Below are 21,128 nucleotides of genomic sequence, written 5' to 3'. Positions count from 1 at the left end.
ACACCACGGTAATAATAATAATAATAATAATAATAATAATAATAATAATAATAATAATAATAATAATAATAATAATAACAAACCATCAAAAGAAAAATGAAGTAGTTACAAGTAACGAAAGGAGAGTATTATCAGGAAAACAATTTAGTGATATTTCATTTGGTAAATACGAAACACGTTACTGCAACCATACCACCCACGACATTGCCCCATAGAACCATACGACACCAACATTGCCCCCAAAACCGGACTACCGCCATACAGCACAATACGCCAAGGCGTTCGATGGTATAGGTCCTTTCTGGTCTTGAGCCAATGCTACCTCATCTGGAAAGCGAAGAAAAATAATATAATCCAAACTGATGGGTAAACAAATGCTCTTTCGACTGTGCGAGTATAAACTGCACTTCCTCCGTTCCATAGAATTCAACCTCCGGCCTCCCAGGGTCAAAAGACAACACTAAACTAACTTAAAGGCATAAGTGAACGGAGGAAAACTAGGATGCATTTCTACGGCAAATGATAAGTATAACCTATTTAATAAAAAACACAAAATATATTCAATGTAACCCTGAATAACACTACAATAAAAATGTACAAGGTCTGATGGACTGAATACAAATTCGGAGATATGACTCCGTTCATTGAAAATTCGAAAATTCAATCAATTTGATAGTTCCTCTCCTTTACGACATGACGACGAATACACCTAAATCATTAAACATACATCAATTTGAAATATTCTTAAGTACAGGAATATCCTTGTAAATGCGACGGTTCTCATCAAAGGCTTTCTTGACTATTAGAAGAAACACATTATCTACGCTAAAATCGGAGACAACTTTGAGTGGTCATCTAACTAATTAACTACACTTCTAATTAACAAACAAAATAATAAGCTAACACTAGTAGACAATATCACAACCAACAATAAAATTAAACAGATGTCGGGTCCGGAATCGAACCCACATCTCAATGAACCCAATGACAAAATCACGAAACAGAACCCGTTCTCGAATTCATACATCAAACATGAAATAAATCTCAAAGAACACATTCAAAAATTATCCACACACATTACAAACAGAAGTGTAAGCAATAAACACATGCGACTGGCTATATATTATGAAAAAAAAATTGTGTGTGACGGAAAATCCAGGGCTTGCCTTGGACTTCGAACCGGTGGTCTCCAGGATGCCACCGACAAATGTATCTCTGAAAATCTTTATTTAAATTATTCAAAGGATCACCAAACAAATACTATTCTGGCGTCCCAGTTACTCAATTTCTTTACAGAAACAATCACGAAAGAGTTAAAAGGAAATAATCTAAATGCGATCGTATATTTGCGAACCCTTAAGCTTCCCATTATTGGTGCACAGGCTTGAACAATAATCTTGGCAGAATTATTTCATACGAGGGCGGGCGAGCGCACCCTTTTAAGCCGTAAATCATACATCGCAGAGCCATGCTTCTAAATGCTGGCCGGTGACCCTCTATTTAAACACACTCAAAGCGAGACAAACAGTCTCCCTGATAAAACATCGTGGTAAATATATATCATTTCAACTAATATCCTCCTATATTCAAAAGCTTCATTCGCTTCATTCGCTTATGTATTCTCTGCCCACTTACAACTCTTTAACACACATCAATCCACTATTCATCTTTCCAGTGTCACATCCATACACATGGAATACCCGGGTTCACAACTAGTCAGTCGCACAGAAAAATAAGCCTATGGTTTTCCTACAAATCTGAACGCAAACAAAAATCTCAAATGGATTTGAACGTATCCATAAATTTATTCTAATTTTAAAGAAAAATATATACTTCTTGACATAGAAGGGAAACTCTGTCTAAAAACGGGAGGACGTCCGTTCGTGTCCAGGCTTGTTTACACAAATTGATACAGCAATCTCTATAGTCTACTAATGCAAATTTACTTTAAAATCAGAGTGCATTGCTAAACCCAGGATTATCATAGCAATACTGGGATTTTGAAGACACTGCCGTCATGCATTATCAATATAGATTGAATATTCCATATAAAGAAAGATATTAATTTTACCGTTTGAAATCTTCAATAAGACAAATCTATATTTTAACCTCTCAATCTAAAGCACTCTCAACCTTTCAGACACTTCATCACTAAATCATGCACATGCTTTACTTTAAATTAACTTTTTATAGGCTGGAAAATTTATCCCATATTGCAGAATTTCCGTTCCCATGTAGATAAATATTGTTTAATACAATATGAAGACCACTCACAAGTCTCTCCCTAATTCAAAATATTTGCATTTTACATTTACTAACCTAGCTTACGTGATATATATATATATATATACATTAAAATAACCCCACATTTTACTCGGATGATACTTCAAATTTAATGTACTCATCGTCATGTCGAGAAATCCATGGTTCGGACCTTGAGAAGGCCCTTGGCGTCGTTTAACCCCTTATGGCACTGGCGTGGATCACTGGTTCCAATCCTCTTCTGGTCCTCTTGAGCACCTTCACAATCCTGGGGTCTTCTTCACTGGAACAAGTCTAATGACATTAAATTAAATTACGTCATTCACTAACACAATTTATTTTTAAAACTTTAACACAGTTCCCGCGGTCGTATTTCCGGCGATACACTTGTCCCGTTAATCAAAATTTTCACATACTGTCAGTACTTATCTTTATCTGTAAACTGGACAGTCTTTCATACAGCGTATTGGCTAAATGTACATTAGCACTCCCGAACAAAGGTAAAGCCAGGACACCAGTGGACCGTGTGTCTGCCTCCAATACTTCACGTCAAGTCCTCTTTTCCTCAACATGGCGGTCTATTATATAATTTCACCCCTATACGAACAACAGGCGGCGAATGGTCCCCACCATATTTTGCATACCAACCGTTGTACGAGTTCTGTAACACCGGCGACGCGATTAAACATGTGGCTCATACTTCGAAGCAATTTGGTTACGTGTGAAAAAGAACTCGATTGGCGGTTTATCTGATATTTACATCAAATACGGTGCCTTTTCGGGGATTCCCCGTCCGGAGTCTGCGATCTCAGCTAGCGTGGGTGCAATACTGGTGCTTCTATAATCTTCTGGTGGCGTAATTTTCCGCATGTTGACATTTTACAAACAACTATAATTTTGGCAGAAGTCTACTAGAAAAACATATGTCATGTCGAGGTATTCCTTACTAATTACTACGCTTATCTCGAAATCTTACAACCCAAATCAAGCTTACATGTTGGAATTACTGAGTTTCGGTCATTTCAGTGGGCGGAGTTATTGCTATATATTTTCCTTCCTTGTCATTTTCAACGCTCGCTCTCTTTCTAGGGATCTCTCCAGCTATGACGGACTTGTGTTTGCACCACGAAGTCGGAGGTGTTGTACAATCTGATGCAACTTGACTTCGTCATGGACAAAGGAGCTTGACAAAAGTTTCCACTGCCTAAACCAATTTTCAATTAATTATATGTATGACCGATACGGTTACAATACATCCAAAACAAAGACTCCATCCGGATAAAAGTATGACATATTTCAGAAGTACTATTAAGATAATTAATGCTAGTTCATTACAATCTATATTTAAGGTAGTACAGCCTGAACATATTTTATCTTCTTTAATTTAAAAAATATAATTTCCCAGAATTCGTAAATGTCAAAAGTATTCCCAATTATTTTAACACCAGATATAAAAATCCTGTAATAACACATAGTCGTGCCGACATTTTAAATTCATCAAGGACGCTTGCACGATCGCCATGAAAATTATTACTTTAGAAGTACGAGGGCAGATCAGAAAATAAGTTGCACTTCCCAGTTATGGCCATTTATTACACCACCTATACAACAGCAACACAACTATAACGACATACACTCTAACGTCACTTTTCCACATAGTTTCCAAGAGACTCCAAACATTTCTGCGAGCGCACAACCAACTTGTCGATGCCGGATGCATAGAAATTTCCTCCAGCGTTCTGCAACCACTCGGAGACAGCGGCCTTCACCTCCTCATCGGTCTGGAAACGTCAACCATCGAGCTCCGTTTTGAGCTTATCGAACAGATGAAAGTCACATGGCGCTAGGTCTGGACTGTAGAGTGGATGTTGCCAGACCTCCCACTTGAAACGCTGCAGCAGTTCTCTCGTTTGGCGGGCCTTGTGAGGTGTTGCGTTATCGTGCAACAAAATCATACCGGCGCTCAATTTCCCCCGGCGCTTCTCTTTAATCGCTTTACGCAACCGGTGCAACGTTTGACAACACAACGCCGCGTTGATCGTTGTTCCTTTCGGCATGAATTCCACGTGCAGCAAACCCTCCATACCAAAGAACACTGTCGCCATAACCTCACCGGCTGAAGGTTGAACCTTGACCTCCTTTCGTTGTGGTGATGAGGGGTGCACCCTCCTTTAATATGAGGATATATTAAATAGAGTATTTAAAACAATGTATGCTATATCCTGTAATTAAATACTCAGCAAAAACATTGTGTCTATTTTTCTCGAAACTTGTCCTATTGTGACTTGATTCCCTTGTGCTCTGTACGCCCCATCTGAAGCATGTTAACATAATCAGTTTTCAAGACACATGACCCACCTACAAATATTACCGAATTACGCCAGAAGAGAACTTCCTTTTTGTGTCCTTAATTCAACATGTTCAATAATCATAAATGTTATGAACAATGTGTGGCAGGTGGTGATACTCACTTTGAACACAGACTGCTCCAACGCAACTAAATAACATTTTAGTGTCGTTTGTTTTGCAACATACTGTAGTAGGTATTAATCGACTGACATGTTTTGTTTCAGTTACCGTGAAAATATGAAGAAGTTCTCTGCGGTGTACCGGGAGGAGGTTGGACCTTCTCTGGATCGAGCCATCTGGTGGACAGAGTATGTAATTAGACATAACGGTGCTCGTCACTTGAGATCGGCAGCGCTTGATCTTGCCTGGTACCAGTATCTACTTTTAGACGTCCTCGCAGTCCTGGGTTTAGCTCTTGTAGCTGCACTCTCCGTCACGTATGTTGTGCTGCAGAAAACCATCACTCTCTCCAAACGATATTTCTTTACTTCAAAACTGAAGAAAAGCTAACATGTTATTTACATTATTATAAAACCCTCTGTTTCTTTTGAGTGATGTTCTGGAATATGTACGAGTTCGAAAATGATCTGGGATTTAAAAATGAAATCAATACAGTAATTTATACACGATTGTTTACTTCGTTAAAATAAAAACTACTCGTAACATTGTCGCATTTTTATTTAACCATATATGTTAAAATATTTTTTCAATAGAATGTCAGAGTAATCATACTTCATATTATACCGAGCTCGATAGCTGCAGTCGCTTAAGTGCGGCCAGTATCCAGTAATCGGGAGATAGTGGGTTCGAGCCCCACTGTCGGCAGCCATGAAGATGGTTTTCCGTGGTTTCCCATTTTCACACCAGGCAAATGCCGGGGCTGTACCTTAATTTAGGCCACGGCCGCTTCCTTCCACTTCCTAGGCCTTTCCCATCCCATCGTCGCCACAAGACATATCTATGTCGGTACGACGTAAAGCAAAAAAAAAAAAAACTTCATATTATAACAACAAACATGGAATATTGATTGACTCAGGTTGTTTAAAAATACAATTTGATGATTTGAAGCTCTAAGATTTTATTTTTCTGAAGAAATCTATATAGTTAAAATATTTTCTCAACAATTTTTCTAGGACTCTTTAAAGGGTAAGGCAACATTAGCTCTCTCTCCGAACTAGGCCTATCCACGAACTTGTTTCCAGTTTTTAGTTATGCTAGACAGTGATGTTATTTCTTTGCTAGTGGGCTAACGTCGCACTAACGAATGGAAGTTTTTCTGGCGGTGCGAGAATGGGGAAGAGCTAGGATTGGCAAGATAACAGCCGTGGCTTAAATTAAGGTACAGCCTTGTATGAAAGCGAGGAGTTGGAAGATAAAAGGAATTGACCAATGGAGGTCAGGCAGGAAAAATGAAAATGAGGAGCCTGACTCAGACAAGTGGAAAGAATGCCAGACTCAACTAGGTAACTGTGGTTGTCAAGTCACGTTCGTAATTTGATAGCCCCTTGTCTCTCTTCTGGTCTCATCTTTCGACAGGGAGAGGATACCGCGGATTTACTGTACAGAGGCGACGCGTGACGTTTAAAAAACAGTTAACAAACTCCTTCTGAGAGGATATTGTCACTCGCACCGCAGCATTTTTATGAGCAGTACAGATGTCATTTCATAAAAGTGAAAGACTCGATAATTGATATTAATTTAGAATAAAATAACATATATATAATATATAGAACACTAGTGAGCAACATCATAGAAACTAGCAGTCTCGATCATGCACTAATTGAAAGTTCACATCATGAAAAACATATGGCAGGCTGCTCATGCACTCATAAAGTTTTCGGAATTCAATTTCCGGGAACCCAGACTTTTCGGGATTGACATCATTTTTAAAAATTTACAAAATAGACTGCGTGAAGCGAAACTCTCAGTGCGTTTGAATAATCCAGTGCAGTTGGAAGAGTCCGATTTAGAGTTCATCGACGAAATCATTGAAGTCTTGGCTCCTGTCAAATTAACTGTAGAAGCACTCTATCGCACTGATGCGAATTTATGCACAGCTCATGCTGCCCGTAAGTTTCTTTTTAAGCAATTAAAGGACAATAACTCCGAGTTGGCTTCTAAATTCAAGATAAATTTACAAAAGCGCATGAAAAATCGGCGAAGAAATGAGTTGAGTGGCGTATTAGGCTACCTACAAAATCCTCATAATGCCAATGTGTGTTCGCGTTCGATGATGAAATAAAGATTACATTTTCAAGTCCTAGCAAAGTCCTGATAAAAAATAGATTGACGAAGAGGAAGAATAAAATACGCAAGTCGAGCCTACAAATACAGCAAAATGTTATTTGACACTCAAAGAAAAGCTTCAGCTGGAAATAGAAAACATCATGAAAATTATGTCTCCTGAAGCATTAAATGAAAATGAATTTTCCAGAATTGTTAAGAAGGAAATGAACCTATACAGGTCTTCGAATTCTACTCGGAGATATAACCTAGAGCAGGCTTATAAGTATTTACTAACGATTCCTCCAACTTCCATCGAACCTGAACGCGCTTTCTTAGCAGCTGCATATATGTGCAACAAATTGAGAAGCAGGCTTGATGATGAGATACTGGACGTGTTGTTATTTCACAGATCGTATTTTCGCAATTCAAATTAGAATGTCCCTGTTAAATTAGTTTTCTTTATATTTACGAGAAATGTGAAATGTGACTGATTAATGTTATTTTTAAATACTTTTTGCTAAGAAATTTTCTACCTACTTAGTATGTTGTTGCTTGAAATTCATCTATTTAGTCTATGTCCAGAGAGATTGTAGTTAATTTCAAAAGTTTATTTGCATAGTTTGTTACATACGGTTTTTTTAATTTATGTAAGTTTAAAGAGATCTCACTGATTCTTAGAAAAGAAAATTTTTAACATAGGGACTGAGTGATTTTAAGTCTGGTTAGTCTGACCCTAAGTCTAATTAGTTAGAGTGATTACAGTTGCTAGGTGTATACCGCAAAATACGTTGATTTTTCTAAATTTCGATTCGCTAATGAAGCAGCTGATTTCTGTAAGATGTTCTTATTTTCTTATTTGTAACCTTCAATCCCGGGATAATCCTGACATCCCGGGACTGACCAAGTGTAATCCCGAAATTCTGGGATTAGAAATAAGGGCCGGGATCGAATTCCATAATTTTTATGTATAGTCGGCCTATTTCAACCCCACATCTCTCACACCACCACAGCTACTGACACGCAACCACTATAGTGCGTAATGGGAGACTCGAGGCTACCACTACACACAAACACCAGTGGTATTTGGTGGGTATTTGTGGCTCCAAGATGAAATATACGGACACACGCGTCTACTTTTATATATAGTCAGCCATTTTAAACCCCCACATCTCCCACACCGCCACAGCCACCGACACGCAATCACAATATTGCGTGAAGGGAGACTCTAGGCTACCACCACACACAATCACCAGTGATCTGAAACGGGTAGTTGTAGCGGCAAGGTGAAATATACGAACACACACGTCTAATTTTATGTATAGTTGGCCAATTTTAACCCACATATCTGCCGCACCACCACGGCTACATACAAGCAACCACTATAGTACACGATGGGAGACTCTAGACTACCACCACACACAAACACCAGTGGTCTGTGATGGGTATTTTTGGCTCTAAGGTGAAATATACGTTAAATTCGTCTATTTTATATGTAGTTGGCCAGCTTCAACCCCCATATCTACCACACTACCGACACGCAACCACCATAGTGTACGATGGAAAAGTCAGCGCTACAACCACACACAAACGCCGGTGGTCTGCGGTGGTTAGTTTTGGCTGCAAGGTAAAATTCCCGGCCACTCACACACACCCACACACACGTCTATCTATATATATAAAATAAGAGTTTTGTCTGTACATTGCTCGGAATTTGAAAATAATGGCATTTCTGTATCGGTCATGTCCACAGTGACAAGGAAATGCACTTTTTACTTTTCCGTAATTTTTGTTTGTCTGTCTGTATGTATGTATGTACACGCATCACTAGAAAACTGCTAATGAGAATTTAATGAAAATCGGTATACAAAGTGGAGGAATATCGCTACAATCTAGGCCATAAATAATTTTAATTACGCTGATAGAAATGGCAGTTTAGGGGAAGGCCTAAAATTTAATTGTCAAATATTTGTGTTATTAGTGGTCCTATCTTAATGAAAATTGGTATACAAAGTCTGAAAATAAGTCCCTACAATCTAAGTTATATATAATTTTATTCACGCTAAGTGAAATGGTAATTTAGGGGAAGGTCAAAAATTTCATTCTTAAATATTTACGTTATGATTGGTCCTATCTCAATGAAAATTTGTGTGCATAGTCGGAGAATGAGCCACTATAATCTAGGCTATGAATCATTTTATTCACGCTGAGTGAGGTGGTAGTTTAGGGGAAGGCCTAAAATTTAAATCTCAAATATTTATATTACTAGTGGTCCTATCGATAAATAACTACATAAGTAAAGTTATATAGAATTACATTTTTGACCATGTATGTCTTATACATTTTTCCCGTACCGGCTATGATAACACAGATAGTCATGAATTTGTAATTTTGTCCATATCAACGCCGAGCCACGAGGAAATGGGTTAACAGAATAATGAAAATCGGTATGTAGAGTCGGGGAATAAGAAAGAACAGTCTAAGCTATACAAAATTTATTCACCCTGGATGAAATTTTAGTTTATGGGAACGCGCCTAAAATGCGATTTTTAAATACGTATGTTATTGGCGGGAAATAGCTGGGGAGTTAGAAAACTTTATTCTTTAGCATGCCATTCCTGTGGTTCATACCTGATACTGCTGGTCCGTAACACATTGGTTTATCGTAGTATTCCAGCTATTCGATCCCTACTCTGACGCGCTGTTTTGGATGAGCAGTGTGCACACTTAAGGCAGAAGCTTACTTAGTAGTGGTAGTATGGCCTGGTCTAGAATAACAATTTAGGCCTATTCCAAACTATAGCACCACAATTCACTAAATAACTCAAAATTCAACCCTGAAAAGAGCCGTTTCTTAAGAAAAGCTTCTTCTTCTTCACTTTTATTAAATTATATTCCATTTTATTCCAAATTAGCAGTGAAGAGGGGGTTTCTTCTCTGGCATGGAGGAAAAATTTGCCTCCAAGTAAGATAGATTTTTCCGCCACCAGTGTAGTGAATTAATATTTTCCGACTTATCGGGTACTCCTAGGAATCAGATTAGTAAAAGGGCATAGTTTTTGCCCTGGGAGTTTCACTATTCGACTCCCTCGCCGCCGAAAAAGTATGAAGAGTGTTCGCCGATCTGAGGCACTCAGCCTGGCCCTTGCTAAATGGCAGATAAATTGACAAACTGACTATTCCATTAGATTCATTGTGATTTTAGGAAAACAATTGTACAGACACAAGGTTACCACCAAAATACTTTTAAAATCCACCAGAATTCGCACTAGCCACCAGATACAAAAATTTCCTGTCCGACAGGCATCTTAACCCACTACATTTGGCGGGAAAGCCGCTTAATTGGCAACACTGCCTATGATTTTTGGCTTGTATGAACTGTGCTGCCCTCTCACGGAAACGCGTATAACTTGACCCAAACAGTTGATATGATACCACATGTTGCGAAATAGATATTACGTCACAGATATGGTACAAAGTCTCAGTTAGCGAGATGATTATGCAATATACGTTACCAGATTCCCTCATCTGTTTATCTCCTCGTATATGCAGTACCGTACTTGTTTTAACTTCTTGAAACGAGATGTTAGTGGACTGAATCTATGCACTGTAGACCATATCACTACATGTACTTGACGGGCACGTGTATTGGACACTGAGAAGCAGTGATATCCTACATGAAGTTTACTCTGAGCTCTCATAAACTACAGTGACTTTGCGAAGAGTAAACACATTCGTAACTGCTAATCCTTCAGAGGAGACAACAGGCCACTGAGACAGCCGTCTGTGTTCCGAGCCATGCGGTGAGTAGAATTTGGGTGATTTATAAACGTTCTAACATCTTACGTTATATATCATCCTCAAGGACGTACTTAGAGATCGAGTCCGGGCGGGGGTTTCCAGACCCACTTCAAAAATTTCTCTAAGTTTATAAAACTTTCATTTATTCATGCGGTAAGCTGAAGTCGTTAGCTGATCAACTAGAATTGAAACTTGCTGTATATAACATACTAGCAGTTACCCATGGCTTCGCTCGCGTGGATTTCGTAATTTGATAAAAGTAATCGTTTCTCGGTACTGTACAAGGACATTATCTGAAAATACCTAAAGTATAAAAACTCACCGAAAAATTGAGTTTCATTTACCTCAGAAACTGTTTGTAAACCACGTTTGTAGTATTGCCTTTTTGGGGTTAAAATTACCATGCGACATAGAACTGTACAAGTGAGAAACAGTCGTCTCTCAAGTCGCAAAAACAGCACAGTTTCTTTATTTTTAAAAGAGATTCCAAATACCAGTTTTCACGTCTGAAAGGAGATTCCAAATACCAATTTTCACGTCTGCAACATCTTTAGTTTTTGAGATATATGTATCCTTATACAAATAGTTCAACTAGTGCCTTTGCTGGCGGGACTTAGTGTTTACAGTGCACTATATCTTCTGGTATAGGCTAGAACCTGTTTCAGTCTTATCCTTGGCTTCGACAATATGAAAGTGACTGAGGTATGAGTGATACTAGAGATGCCATTCCTTACGCAGCCAGTCCTGCCTATGAATGTTATGAAAATGTTGTTCATAGGGTCGGTTGATGCATGCATTTCAGTGGGCCGGGCAAACTGATATGTAATAGCAACTTCTGGTTTGGTGAGGAAAGCAACAGGAAACTACCTCACTCCTCATTTCCCTAGCACTCCTTTTCAGTGATGCCAAGGCCATCTATGACAGCTGATGGCGGAGCGGTTGAGGATCCAACCAGTCTTAGGACTGATGATTGAACATACACATGCACAATTTTTCAATTCTTTCAGCCCCCTTAAGTGGATTTTAAGTAATCAAAAACTACGTATACTTTTAAAGGAGATTCCAAATACCAATTTTCACTTCTGTAACATGTTAATTTTTTAGATATACTGTAGGTGGATTTTCCGAAAACAAATTATTTACGTTTCTTTACTTTTAAAGGAGATTCCAAATACCAATTTTTAAGTCCGTAATATGTTACGTTTCTGAGATATACTGTAGAAATAGTTTTCAAAACATTCACCCTTTTGTCATCCTGTTCACCTCCAATTATTTTAATATTCCAAAAACAAAAAATACGTGTTTCTTTATTTTGAAAGGATATTACAAATACCAATTTCCATGTCTGTAAAATCTTCAGTTTTTGAGTTTTTAGTTTTTTTATTCAACCCTTTTTTCACCCCTCTTAATGGGATTTTCCAAAAACAAAATATACGTGTTCCTTTATTTTAAAAGGCTATTCCAAATACCAATTTTTACGTCTGTAGACTTTTAAGTTTTTGAGATATAAATATAATCATTTAGTCAATTCATCCCCCTTTTTACCCCGTTAGCGACGGAATATCCAAAAATCCTCCCTTAGTGAGCACCTACACTCTAATATAAATGTATCCAGAAAATTTCATTTCTTTATGTCCAGTAGTTTTGGGTCGGCGTTGATGAATCAGTCAGTCAGTCAGTCAGTCAGTCAGTCAGTCAGTCAGTCAGTCAGTCAGTCAGTCAGTCAGTCAGTCAGTCAGTCAGTCAGTCAGTCAGTCAGTCAGTCAGTCAGTCAGTCAGTCAGTCAGTCAGTCAGTCAGTCAGTCAGTCAGTCAGTCAGTCGGGACATTTTATTTTATATACATAGATATAACAATGTACAATAGTGTGTCTTAAGAAATGTCGTTTGAACTTCTATTGGACTAGAGACTGATAGCATATCTTTCCTTTGTTTTTGGGGTAGGTAAAATGCAGGTCAGAAAGGATGAACTAGTAGTATTTATATGCAATTAAGTGCGAGTATTAACAGCTGAACAATAAATAGTTCTAAAATCCATTCAGCACCTACAGTATACCTAATAATAGACTAAGTTTGGTGGTTACTATCTCGTATCATGCACTTACGTATCTAGGATAGCATTGCTAGTGCTTCAGACTTATAAAGTAAACATTGGGCCGATGACCTTAGATGTTAGGCCCCTTTAAACAACAAGCATAATCAAAGTATACATTTTCCGGATTTGGAAAAATTAAGCCAGAATATTAACTCATGGCTAAATAATCCTGGACTCCCTCCGAAATTAATTTCTGAATACGTGCCTGATCAAATGAGTTGCTGTATAATTGGATTTAGGGACGTTTAAACATGGTTCCGAGATACAGTAAAGTAGTTTATTTACAGTTTAACGTTGGAATTTAGCGTCTCTTTAAACATTCAACAACAAACATTCATATTATAAGAATTATTTTGCTATTTTACACCTCTGCCAAGCTTATTACATTAAACTTAAATTGGTATATACAGGGTTATTCACCTAAGATGTTACACGGAAATAATGTTTAAACCATTAAAGATATCGATATTCTATTTTCATATTCGTAAATGGTACCCAGGGGATTGTAAAATAACGTGCTACTTATTCTCATAGGGTGATTAATAACCGACATATTAATACCATCTCCATATTTTTTAATGGAACGGCACGAATACATACAACTGGCCTAAAAGTTCAACTGCGTACAAGTTCAAATATGTATTTTCAAAATCGGTCAGTTACGTTTAGAGATATGAATAAAAATATGCATTTGGGCTTTTGCTTGCCTCGTCCGACAGCGTACTGTACGTTTGGCCAAGAATGTACTGGCACGCAAGCTGTTTCCTGGCATTGATTCCAGCCACAGAACGGATATCAGAGATGTAATGTAAACTATCGTATACAAAGTGTGATGTACCGTAACATACCCTGGGTGTGCAACGTTATTGTATGACTGGCGAACGCACAACGGGAAGGAAGATAAAAGTGGTTTGTTTTGTTTTGTTTTGTTTTGTTTTGTTTTGTTTTGTTTTGTTTTGTTTTGTTTTGTTTTGTTTTGTTTTGTTTTGTTTTGTTTTGTTTTGTTTTGTTTTGTTTTGTTTTGTTTTGTTTTGTTTTGTTTTGTTTTGTTTTGTTTTGTTTTGTTTTTTTTGTTTTGTTTTGAGATCCATGTGTAACAGGTTGCGCTCAGGTTCTCCACGGATGGGAATGGATAGGATTTGGAAAGGACACCGGCCGTGGCCTATCTCAAAGGTACCAAGTCAAAGGAATTATTACCGAGCTCGATAGCTGTAGTCGCTTAAGTGTGGCCAGTATCTAGTATTCGGGAGATAGTGGGTTCGAAACCTGGGAAAAACAGTGTTTTTTACCGAAAATATTTTGCAAAATTGGGGCCAGTCCCCAAATGATATAAATGCACAGTATGAAAACTGCTGAGCTGAGAGATATAGCTAAAAAGAGGTAATTACCGTGTTACCGTGGTTAAGTGGAGCAGAAAGAGGTGAAGGAAAATTGTGGGTGGAATGGGTCCATCTACTATATCAAAAATTAAGTTAAAACTTTAATATAGGTTATATTTCTTTAACAACTTTTCACTTAGTGAAATAACAATGACAAATTTGGATATTAAAATAGAGAACCCCAGAATAGGGAATTTAACAATTTTGGGCTTCCAGCCCCTAGTTTAGAAATTTACAATTTCGCGAAAGTGGCATTATTTAGACAAGGACAGAAATCTCCCAAATTCAAGAGCACTTTGCTCCAAAGGTTACCAATTTATAGCCTGCCAGAGGCACCCCTCACTATTACAGGAAATTCACAATATCAGAAAAGAGCTTACATGCTCTCCAACATTAACATTAACCAAGGAGACTGCGTTCCCAATTTCTTACCACCTATTCAAGGCAATATTACACAAAATCTGGCCTCTCTAGGCCCAACCTAACATTTACAATTTGTACTCAGGGGTATCTATTACCCAAACTACTGGGCCTTCGTGAAAAGAAGAACAGGTTAAATTACTGGCCCGGACACGAAATGAATGGAGGCGTACACTTGCACTCCTAGAAAATTAAAACCATAATTGGGCTCTCGGCCCGATGATGCAGAGGCTAATCCCAAGCTACTGAGGTGACTAGAATGGAGGTTAATTTATCACTTTACAGAAAAGAGAAAAGGTTACAAAATCATAGTCACCTCAAACTAAGTTGAAGGGGAACTCAAGGGGGTAACGCACTCTCTATCCCCGATTTACAGTTTAAGTCTTATGAAATTTTACATTAGTCAAAAGAAAGTTTACATTTTAGAAAACAGGGGGTTACATAGTTAGAACCTTCCCCTCGTGTAAGTCTGCGGAGGTAGCTACAGAAAAATAAGACAGCTGGCCATTACGTTGGCGGTTGAACTGCCTGGCGAAGAATGAGGCGCCCCGCCTCCCGACTTAACACACACACTCTCAGAAATTCGGTGATCCAAAGCCAAGGTAGTCTGAAAGGCCTCAGCTTATATACACGAGCGGACAGTTCTAGAGGGTTCTGGACTAATCCGAACACACCCTCTCAATTTTATTGGCCGAATCAAAAGTTACACCTAAAAACCAACAAGAAGCCTGTGATAGGCTGAAAAATAATTACAGAAAATTAGTGATTGGTCGAATTCAAAAACTGGCGGAATGAGAAAAAAGCGTTGCAATCCTTGATATAACAAAATAAATGAAAGTTAATTTTAGTTGAGAAAACATAATAACAAAACTTCTTTAAATCACTAATGCTTTTACTTTGCACCAGAGTGAATGACCTCAGTCTTTTTTGTAATGACATATATGGAGAAATGTCCAAACCTCTTGATGTACACCAAAATAATTCCAATCAGTTTAGGAAACTTAGAAATGACAAACTTCTCAATTATTCAGTAGTGACATCTTCTGATTAATGTCCCAACTTCACGCAGTAGAAGTTTCACGTTTGTTTGATAGAGTCCTTTAAGGCGCTTCTTTTGAATATGCGGAATAGAGGTGTACCTCCCGGTACAAAACGGTTATACAAAGCTGAGTCGGGCCAAATTAATAAGTCTCCTCTCTATTCTAGTTTTCCTTTTCATTTCGCTAACGAAATATTTGGTGAATTGCAGTGATAGCAAATAACTTGCTCGTAATCGCTATCATATTGCACTTGTTTTTTCTGACATCTGATCTCGGCAGTGAATGAATGACGGCTGACCTAGAAATGTTATCTTGCAGTGTGCCGGAGTTGGCCTTGCGCGCTCGAGATGTTGTATCTCAAACGTAATTGGTCTTCTTGTACAGAATTCAATGTGGTAATGTTCACACGTTTTTCCACATAGCGTGCACTCACAGTCTATACTTGGGTCATGAAAGTGTTTTGATTTGTAGAGTAGGTGATGAAAACCGTGAACTGCTAATCTTGTAATGACATGTCGTAATTCAAAATTAGCTTTTGTCCAAGAGCAATCTATCATTGCCCTGTGCCATAGAAGTCTGCTTGCTGCGTCTGTCTCTGAATCAGCTGTTGCCGAATCTTCTCCAGATTCATCACTGGTGCTCTCAAAAAATGAAAATCCACAAGCCGGTTTCCAGTTATTCGATCGGGTCTGGAATGGAATGAATGAAGCCCCATCTAGCGGCGAGGATAGGAATATTATGCCGCCTGCCTAAACCTGTTTTACTGCTCTCGGGCAATGGATAATGACCGACAGATGGAATGGTATTGGAGTGTGTTGCTCGAATGAAATGTGACAGGAAAAACCGGAGTACCCGGAGAAAAATCTGTCCCGTCTCCACTTTGTCCAGCACAAATCTCACATGCAGTAACCGGGATTTGAATCTCGGAACCCGGCGGTGAGAACCACGGAGGTTCTGACTGGTACTCTCGAATATGGGATTAGTTATTAAGCGCTTGATTTCTGCTTCCAGCAGTACATTCCGTTTCCAATACATTTATTGTATTCTTGTTCCCATCATCCACTCTTATAAATTAATCCATTTCTCTTGTCAATGTTTTCAGTGTTAACAGAGAAATGTGATAGACATACTTTACCACGTGTATGCATAAGTTTCTATGGTAAAAAAAACTCTCAAATCATGCGTTAGTGTTCATGTTTGTTTTCCTATTGAATAATTGAGTTCAACCGGTTGCTGTGTATGCAAGCCGAAATTCTAAACCCAGTGATATTTTGTCACGAATTTTAATACAGATGGTCTTACAACTGGAGCAAATTGGCGCCAGAATTATTGGTTTCACCTCAGATGGAAGTACGTCTAATGAAAAGCTGTGGAAAAGTTGGGGAATAAATGGAAAAGAAGGGAAGGTCATTTGCTCTATTTTTAATACTTTTGATTTTAGTAGGAGATTTTGGGCGTTTTCAGATGCAGAAATTTCCGCGACAAACGACAAGTCTATTAAAATAATTAAGTTTGGACTTTAAATTCTATCGACAGGTTTTTGAAATGGATAACTGCCCTAAATTTTCAGGTTTGGAAGTTTGCCACAAGCTAACGTTTGTACATATTGCACCCGCTCACCTCCTGAGTCCCAGACTAGCATTAATCTCAGGGGTGATCAGTTCGAAAAAGATAAAAAATTAAATTTAATAAAGAAAATCTAATTATATATCGGCGCATCAAATGAACACAGGGATGAACGGGGCATGCAAATTAAGGTAACGGGGACGACTCATTCATGGATACAAATTTTTAGACTCCACAATAGGACTGGGAAGTGACAACTTAAATTCCATGGGCATACTGGACTAAATACAATAAAAAGATATGGAAACTGTTTCCTATTGAAATTGCAATGAGGAGCAATTTATCCACTTATTTTGCAAACTAAACATGATGACAATTTTTACATTGGGACACTTCCATCCTGAAAAATAAATGACATACTACTTGGATTTACCTCACTACTCTGGTAGTGTAAAACATTTGGTGAATTCGCCCCAATTGGTTACTGGGGGTCGAATTCACATCCGTATGAGTGGACGTTTCACCGCTGGAGATCTTCTTTCGGAGACGAAGGCACGACAGTAACTATTTACTGTCATCTCCTCGTTTCATTTGGACATGAGACACTTCCGGTATGTACATTCTGGTGAGCCGGACACCCACCGTGGAAATGTTATCGTATCGAAAACGGAAATTTATAGTACGGACAAACTCTAGCCTATTATTTCCAGATTTGCAAACATGCCAGGTAGAGCTCATTAACTCAAAGCCTATTTCAATATTTACACTTGTCAATACGACAAGACGTACGGAAAGGTTCATTTACTACGGTCTGACAACGAAGACATGTGCCGCCCGTGGATTATTCCGCATATACCGCTGACAATCTCCCACGTGGAAACTCATCATCTGGTTCCGACCGGTTCGACACGTGACGACTGTCCCTATCATATCTTCCTAAGATTATTAAATAATTATCATTATCATTCTTTATCTGATCATTATCATATTCTTTGATTACCATCAATTAATTTATTATTATCATTAATTTCAATTATAATCCTATATTTGATTATTATCATTTGTCATCCGGGATGATTATATGCTAACCCTTGCCGACGTTTCAAACAACGAGTCGTTCTTCCTCGTAATTTATCCGCACAATTTAATGATCAGTTTCCTAATAAAACATTATTATTATTATTATTATTATTATTATTATTATATTATTATTAATTTCGTAACAATGAATCACCACCCATTAAATATCTTAATTTCCTTTCATCATAATTATTATTCTCAAATTACTATCGCAAGTTCTTCTTCTTCTTCTTCAAATTATTATTATTATTATTATTATTATTATTATTATTATTATTATTGTTATTATTATTATTATTATTATTATTATTATTATTATTATTATTATTATTATATACATATAGGGCCTATACACTAGCTGATGTACCCGTGCTTCGCTACGGGATTCTCAGAAAGACTGACTTTGTGGTTTCCCTAACTGAAATCAACATAGGTCATTACAAAAACGTAAGTATGAATGTAGCGATTTAAAGCAATGCTATCATATAAAATACTCGATCAAATGGAAAGCCGCACGTTTTATCACTTTTAACGAACAGTGCTGCGGTTAGATTGCGGTGCCAATCTAATAGTCCAAAGTTCCAGAGCTGGGATGACCAGGCCGCAGATTGCCATGAACACTCATCTGTCATTATTCCGCTAAATATGCACACTGTTCATTCCAGTCAGTACCTCAGAGTAGGGATTGAATAGCCCGAATGCTATGATAATCCAGTGTGTTACGTACCAGTAGTATCAGAAAATTTATAAACCAGGGGAATGGCATGCTAAAGAAGAAAGTTATCTAACTCACCAGCTACTTCCCATCAATATTCAGGCAGGCTGTTACACGCTGTCCGACTGGGCGAGTTGACCGTGTGGTTAGCGGTGCGCAGCTGTGAGCTCGCATCCGAGAGATGGTGGATTCGAACCCGATTGTCGGCAGCGCTGTAGATGGTATTCCGTGGTTTCCCACTTTCACACCAATCAAATGTTGGGCCTGTACCTTAATTAAGGCATAAGTCACTCCTAGCCCTTTCCTGTCCCATCGTCACCATAAAACCTATCTATGTCGGTGCGACGTAAATCAAATAAAAAATACTCTGTACGCAGCAGTAATCCTATTTACTGGATATGAGGGGCAACAGGAGTCACAAAGCACATCACGACAAACAATGGTCAATGTAATGTTATTGTTGGTCAGTGTTATGAGCTTTCTATATTGTAGGCCTACACATTTAGTTTTCTTTCGACTCTGTGATTTGTAAAATATTTTATACCGTAAACTGTAGTTTCTTATTCTCCGACTTTACATACCGATTTTCATTAAATACTGTTTACCCATTTTCTCGTTACTCGGCGCTGATATGGACTTAGTAACAAAAATTCAAATTCATGAATACCGGTATCTCGGTGATCATAGCCAGTACGGTAACAATGTATAAGACATGAATAATAGGAAATTTAGTACTATATAACCTTAGTTATCTAGCATTCATCGACTACACTTCTAATAAGAAATATTTGAGAATCACATTTTAGGCCTTCCCCTAAACTACCATTTCACTCAGCGTGAATAAAATAATTTACAGCCTAGACTATAGCGACTTATTTCCTGACTTTGCATATCGATTTTCATCAAGATAGGACTACTAATAACAACAATATTTGAGAATTAAATTTTAGGCCTTCCCCTAAACTACCATTTTTTCTCAGCGTGAATACAATTATTGACAGCCTAGATTGTAGCAATTTATTCCCCAAATTTGCATACCCATTTTCTTTAAAATACGACCACTAATAACATAAATAGCTGAGAATTCAATTTTAGGCCTTCCCCTAAACTGCCATTTCACTCAGCGTGAGTAAAATGATTTATAGCCTAGATTGTAGAGGCTCATCCCCCGACTTCACATACCGATTTTCATTAGACCACTAATAACATAAATAGTTGAGAATTCAATTTTAGGCCTTCCCCAAACTACCATTTCACTCAGCGTGAGTAAAATGATTTATAGCCTAGATTGTAGAGGCTCATCCCCCGACATCACACACCGATTTTCATTAAATTCTTTTCAACCGTTTTCTCGTGATGCGTGTACATACATACATACATACAGACAGACAGACAGACAGACAGACAGACAGACAGACAGACAGACAGACAGACAGACAGACAGACAGACAGACAGACAGACAGACAGCCAGACAGACAGAAATTACGGAAAAGTAAAAAGTGCATTTTCTTGTTACTATGGACATGACCGATACAGAAATACCATTATTTTCAAATTCTGAGCAATGTACAGACAAAACTCTTATTTTATATATATAGATTCGTTTAGCCCCTTGAGGAGCACGTGGAACCATTAAATAGCACTGGTATTCTTCATCTTCTTGTTCTTATCTTCCCAAAACTTCCTCATCCTTTCACTATGGGCCTGCCGTCTTTCTTGTGTCCACGAGTTTTTGAGTTTCAAGCTTTTCTCATATGGATTCTTGGGTGCAAATTTATGGCTGTTGATCTTTTGTCTCTATGTATTCCTTGTGGTTGCCATTGGATCAACGTCGACTTCTGCGAGGTCCTTTTGTGCATCCACTAGCCAGCGAGCTTTGGATTGTCGGTTTCCATTGATAATAAGAAATATCTTCTTAGTCAGTCGTGAGTCATCCATTCGTGCTAGATGTCCATAAAATTTCATACGCCGTTTGCGTGCGACTGAAGAGAATCGCTCAGTTAATGCATAGAGTTCTTCCGAGCTTCTTCGCATCCATTTACCCTCTTGAAACTTGGGCCCGAATATCTTCCTCAGTACCTGTCGTTCAATTTTCTCAATGTCCTTGATGTTAATGGTAAGTGCTGATGTCTCAGTTGCGTAGAGTGCCTCAGGGAGGACAACGGTGTGGTAGTGTCGGAGTTTGGCTTTTGTGGATAT

The 21,128-nt window shown here is 38.1% G+C and overlaps 2 protein-coding genes across 2 annotated transcripts in view; both read left to right on the top strand.

The window, feature by feature from the left end:
- The window catches only part of LOC136866671 (UDP-glycosyltransferase UGT5-like), a 95,257-nt gene extending 90,000 nt beyond the window's left edge, over window positions 1-5,257 (top strand). The window contains exon 7 of the mRNA XM_068227010.1: window positions 4,836-5,257. Within this exon, the coding sequence (XP_068083111.1) occupies window positions 4,836-5,121 (286 nt within the window). The 3' untranslated portion in view covers window positions 5,122-5,257. The remainder of the gene's footprint in view (window positions 1-4,835) is intronic.
- A 5,122-nt stretch (window positions 5,258-10,379) lies between these two features.
- LOC136866013 (UDP-glycosyltransferase UGT5) overlaps window positions 10,380-21,128 on the top strand; it is a 101,590-nt gene continuing 90,841 nt past the window's right edge. Inside the window, exon 1 of the mRNA XM_067142624.2 lies at window positions 10,380-10,637. Coding sequence (XP_066998725.2) covers window positions 10,633-10,637 — 5 coding nt within the window. The 5' untranslated portion in view covers window positions 10,380-10,632. The remainder of the gene's footprint in view (window positions 10,638-21,128) is intronic.

The sequence above is a fragment of the Anabrus simplex genome, chromosome 3, assembly GCF_040414725.1.
Source record: "Anabrus simplex isolate iqAnaSimp1 chromosome 3, ASM4041472v1, whole genome shotgun sequence".
Lineage (NCBI taxonomy): Eukaryota > Metazoa > Arthropoda > Insecta > Orthoptera > Tettigoniidae > Anabrus > Anabrus simplex.
This window is presented reverse-complemented; position numbering and strand designations above follow the sequence as displayed.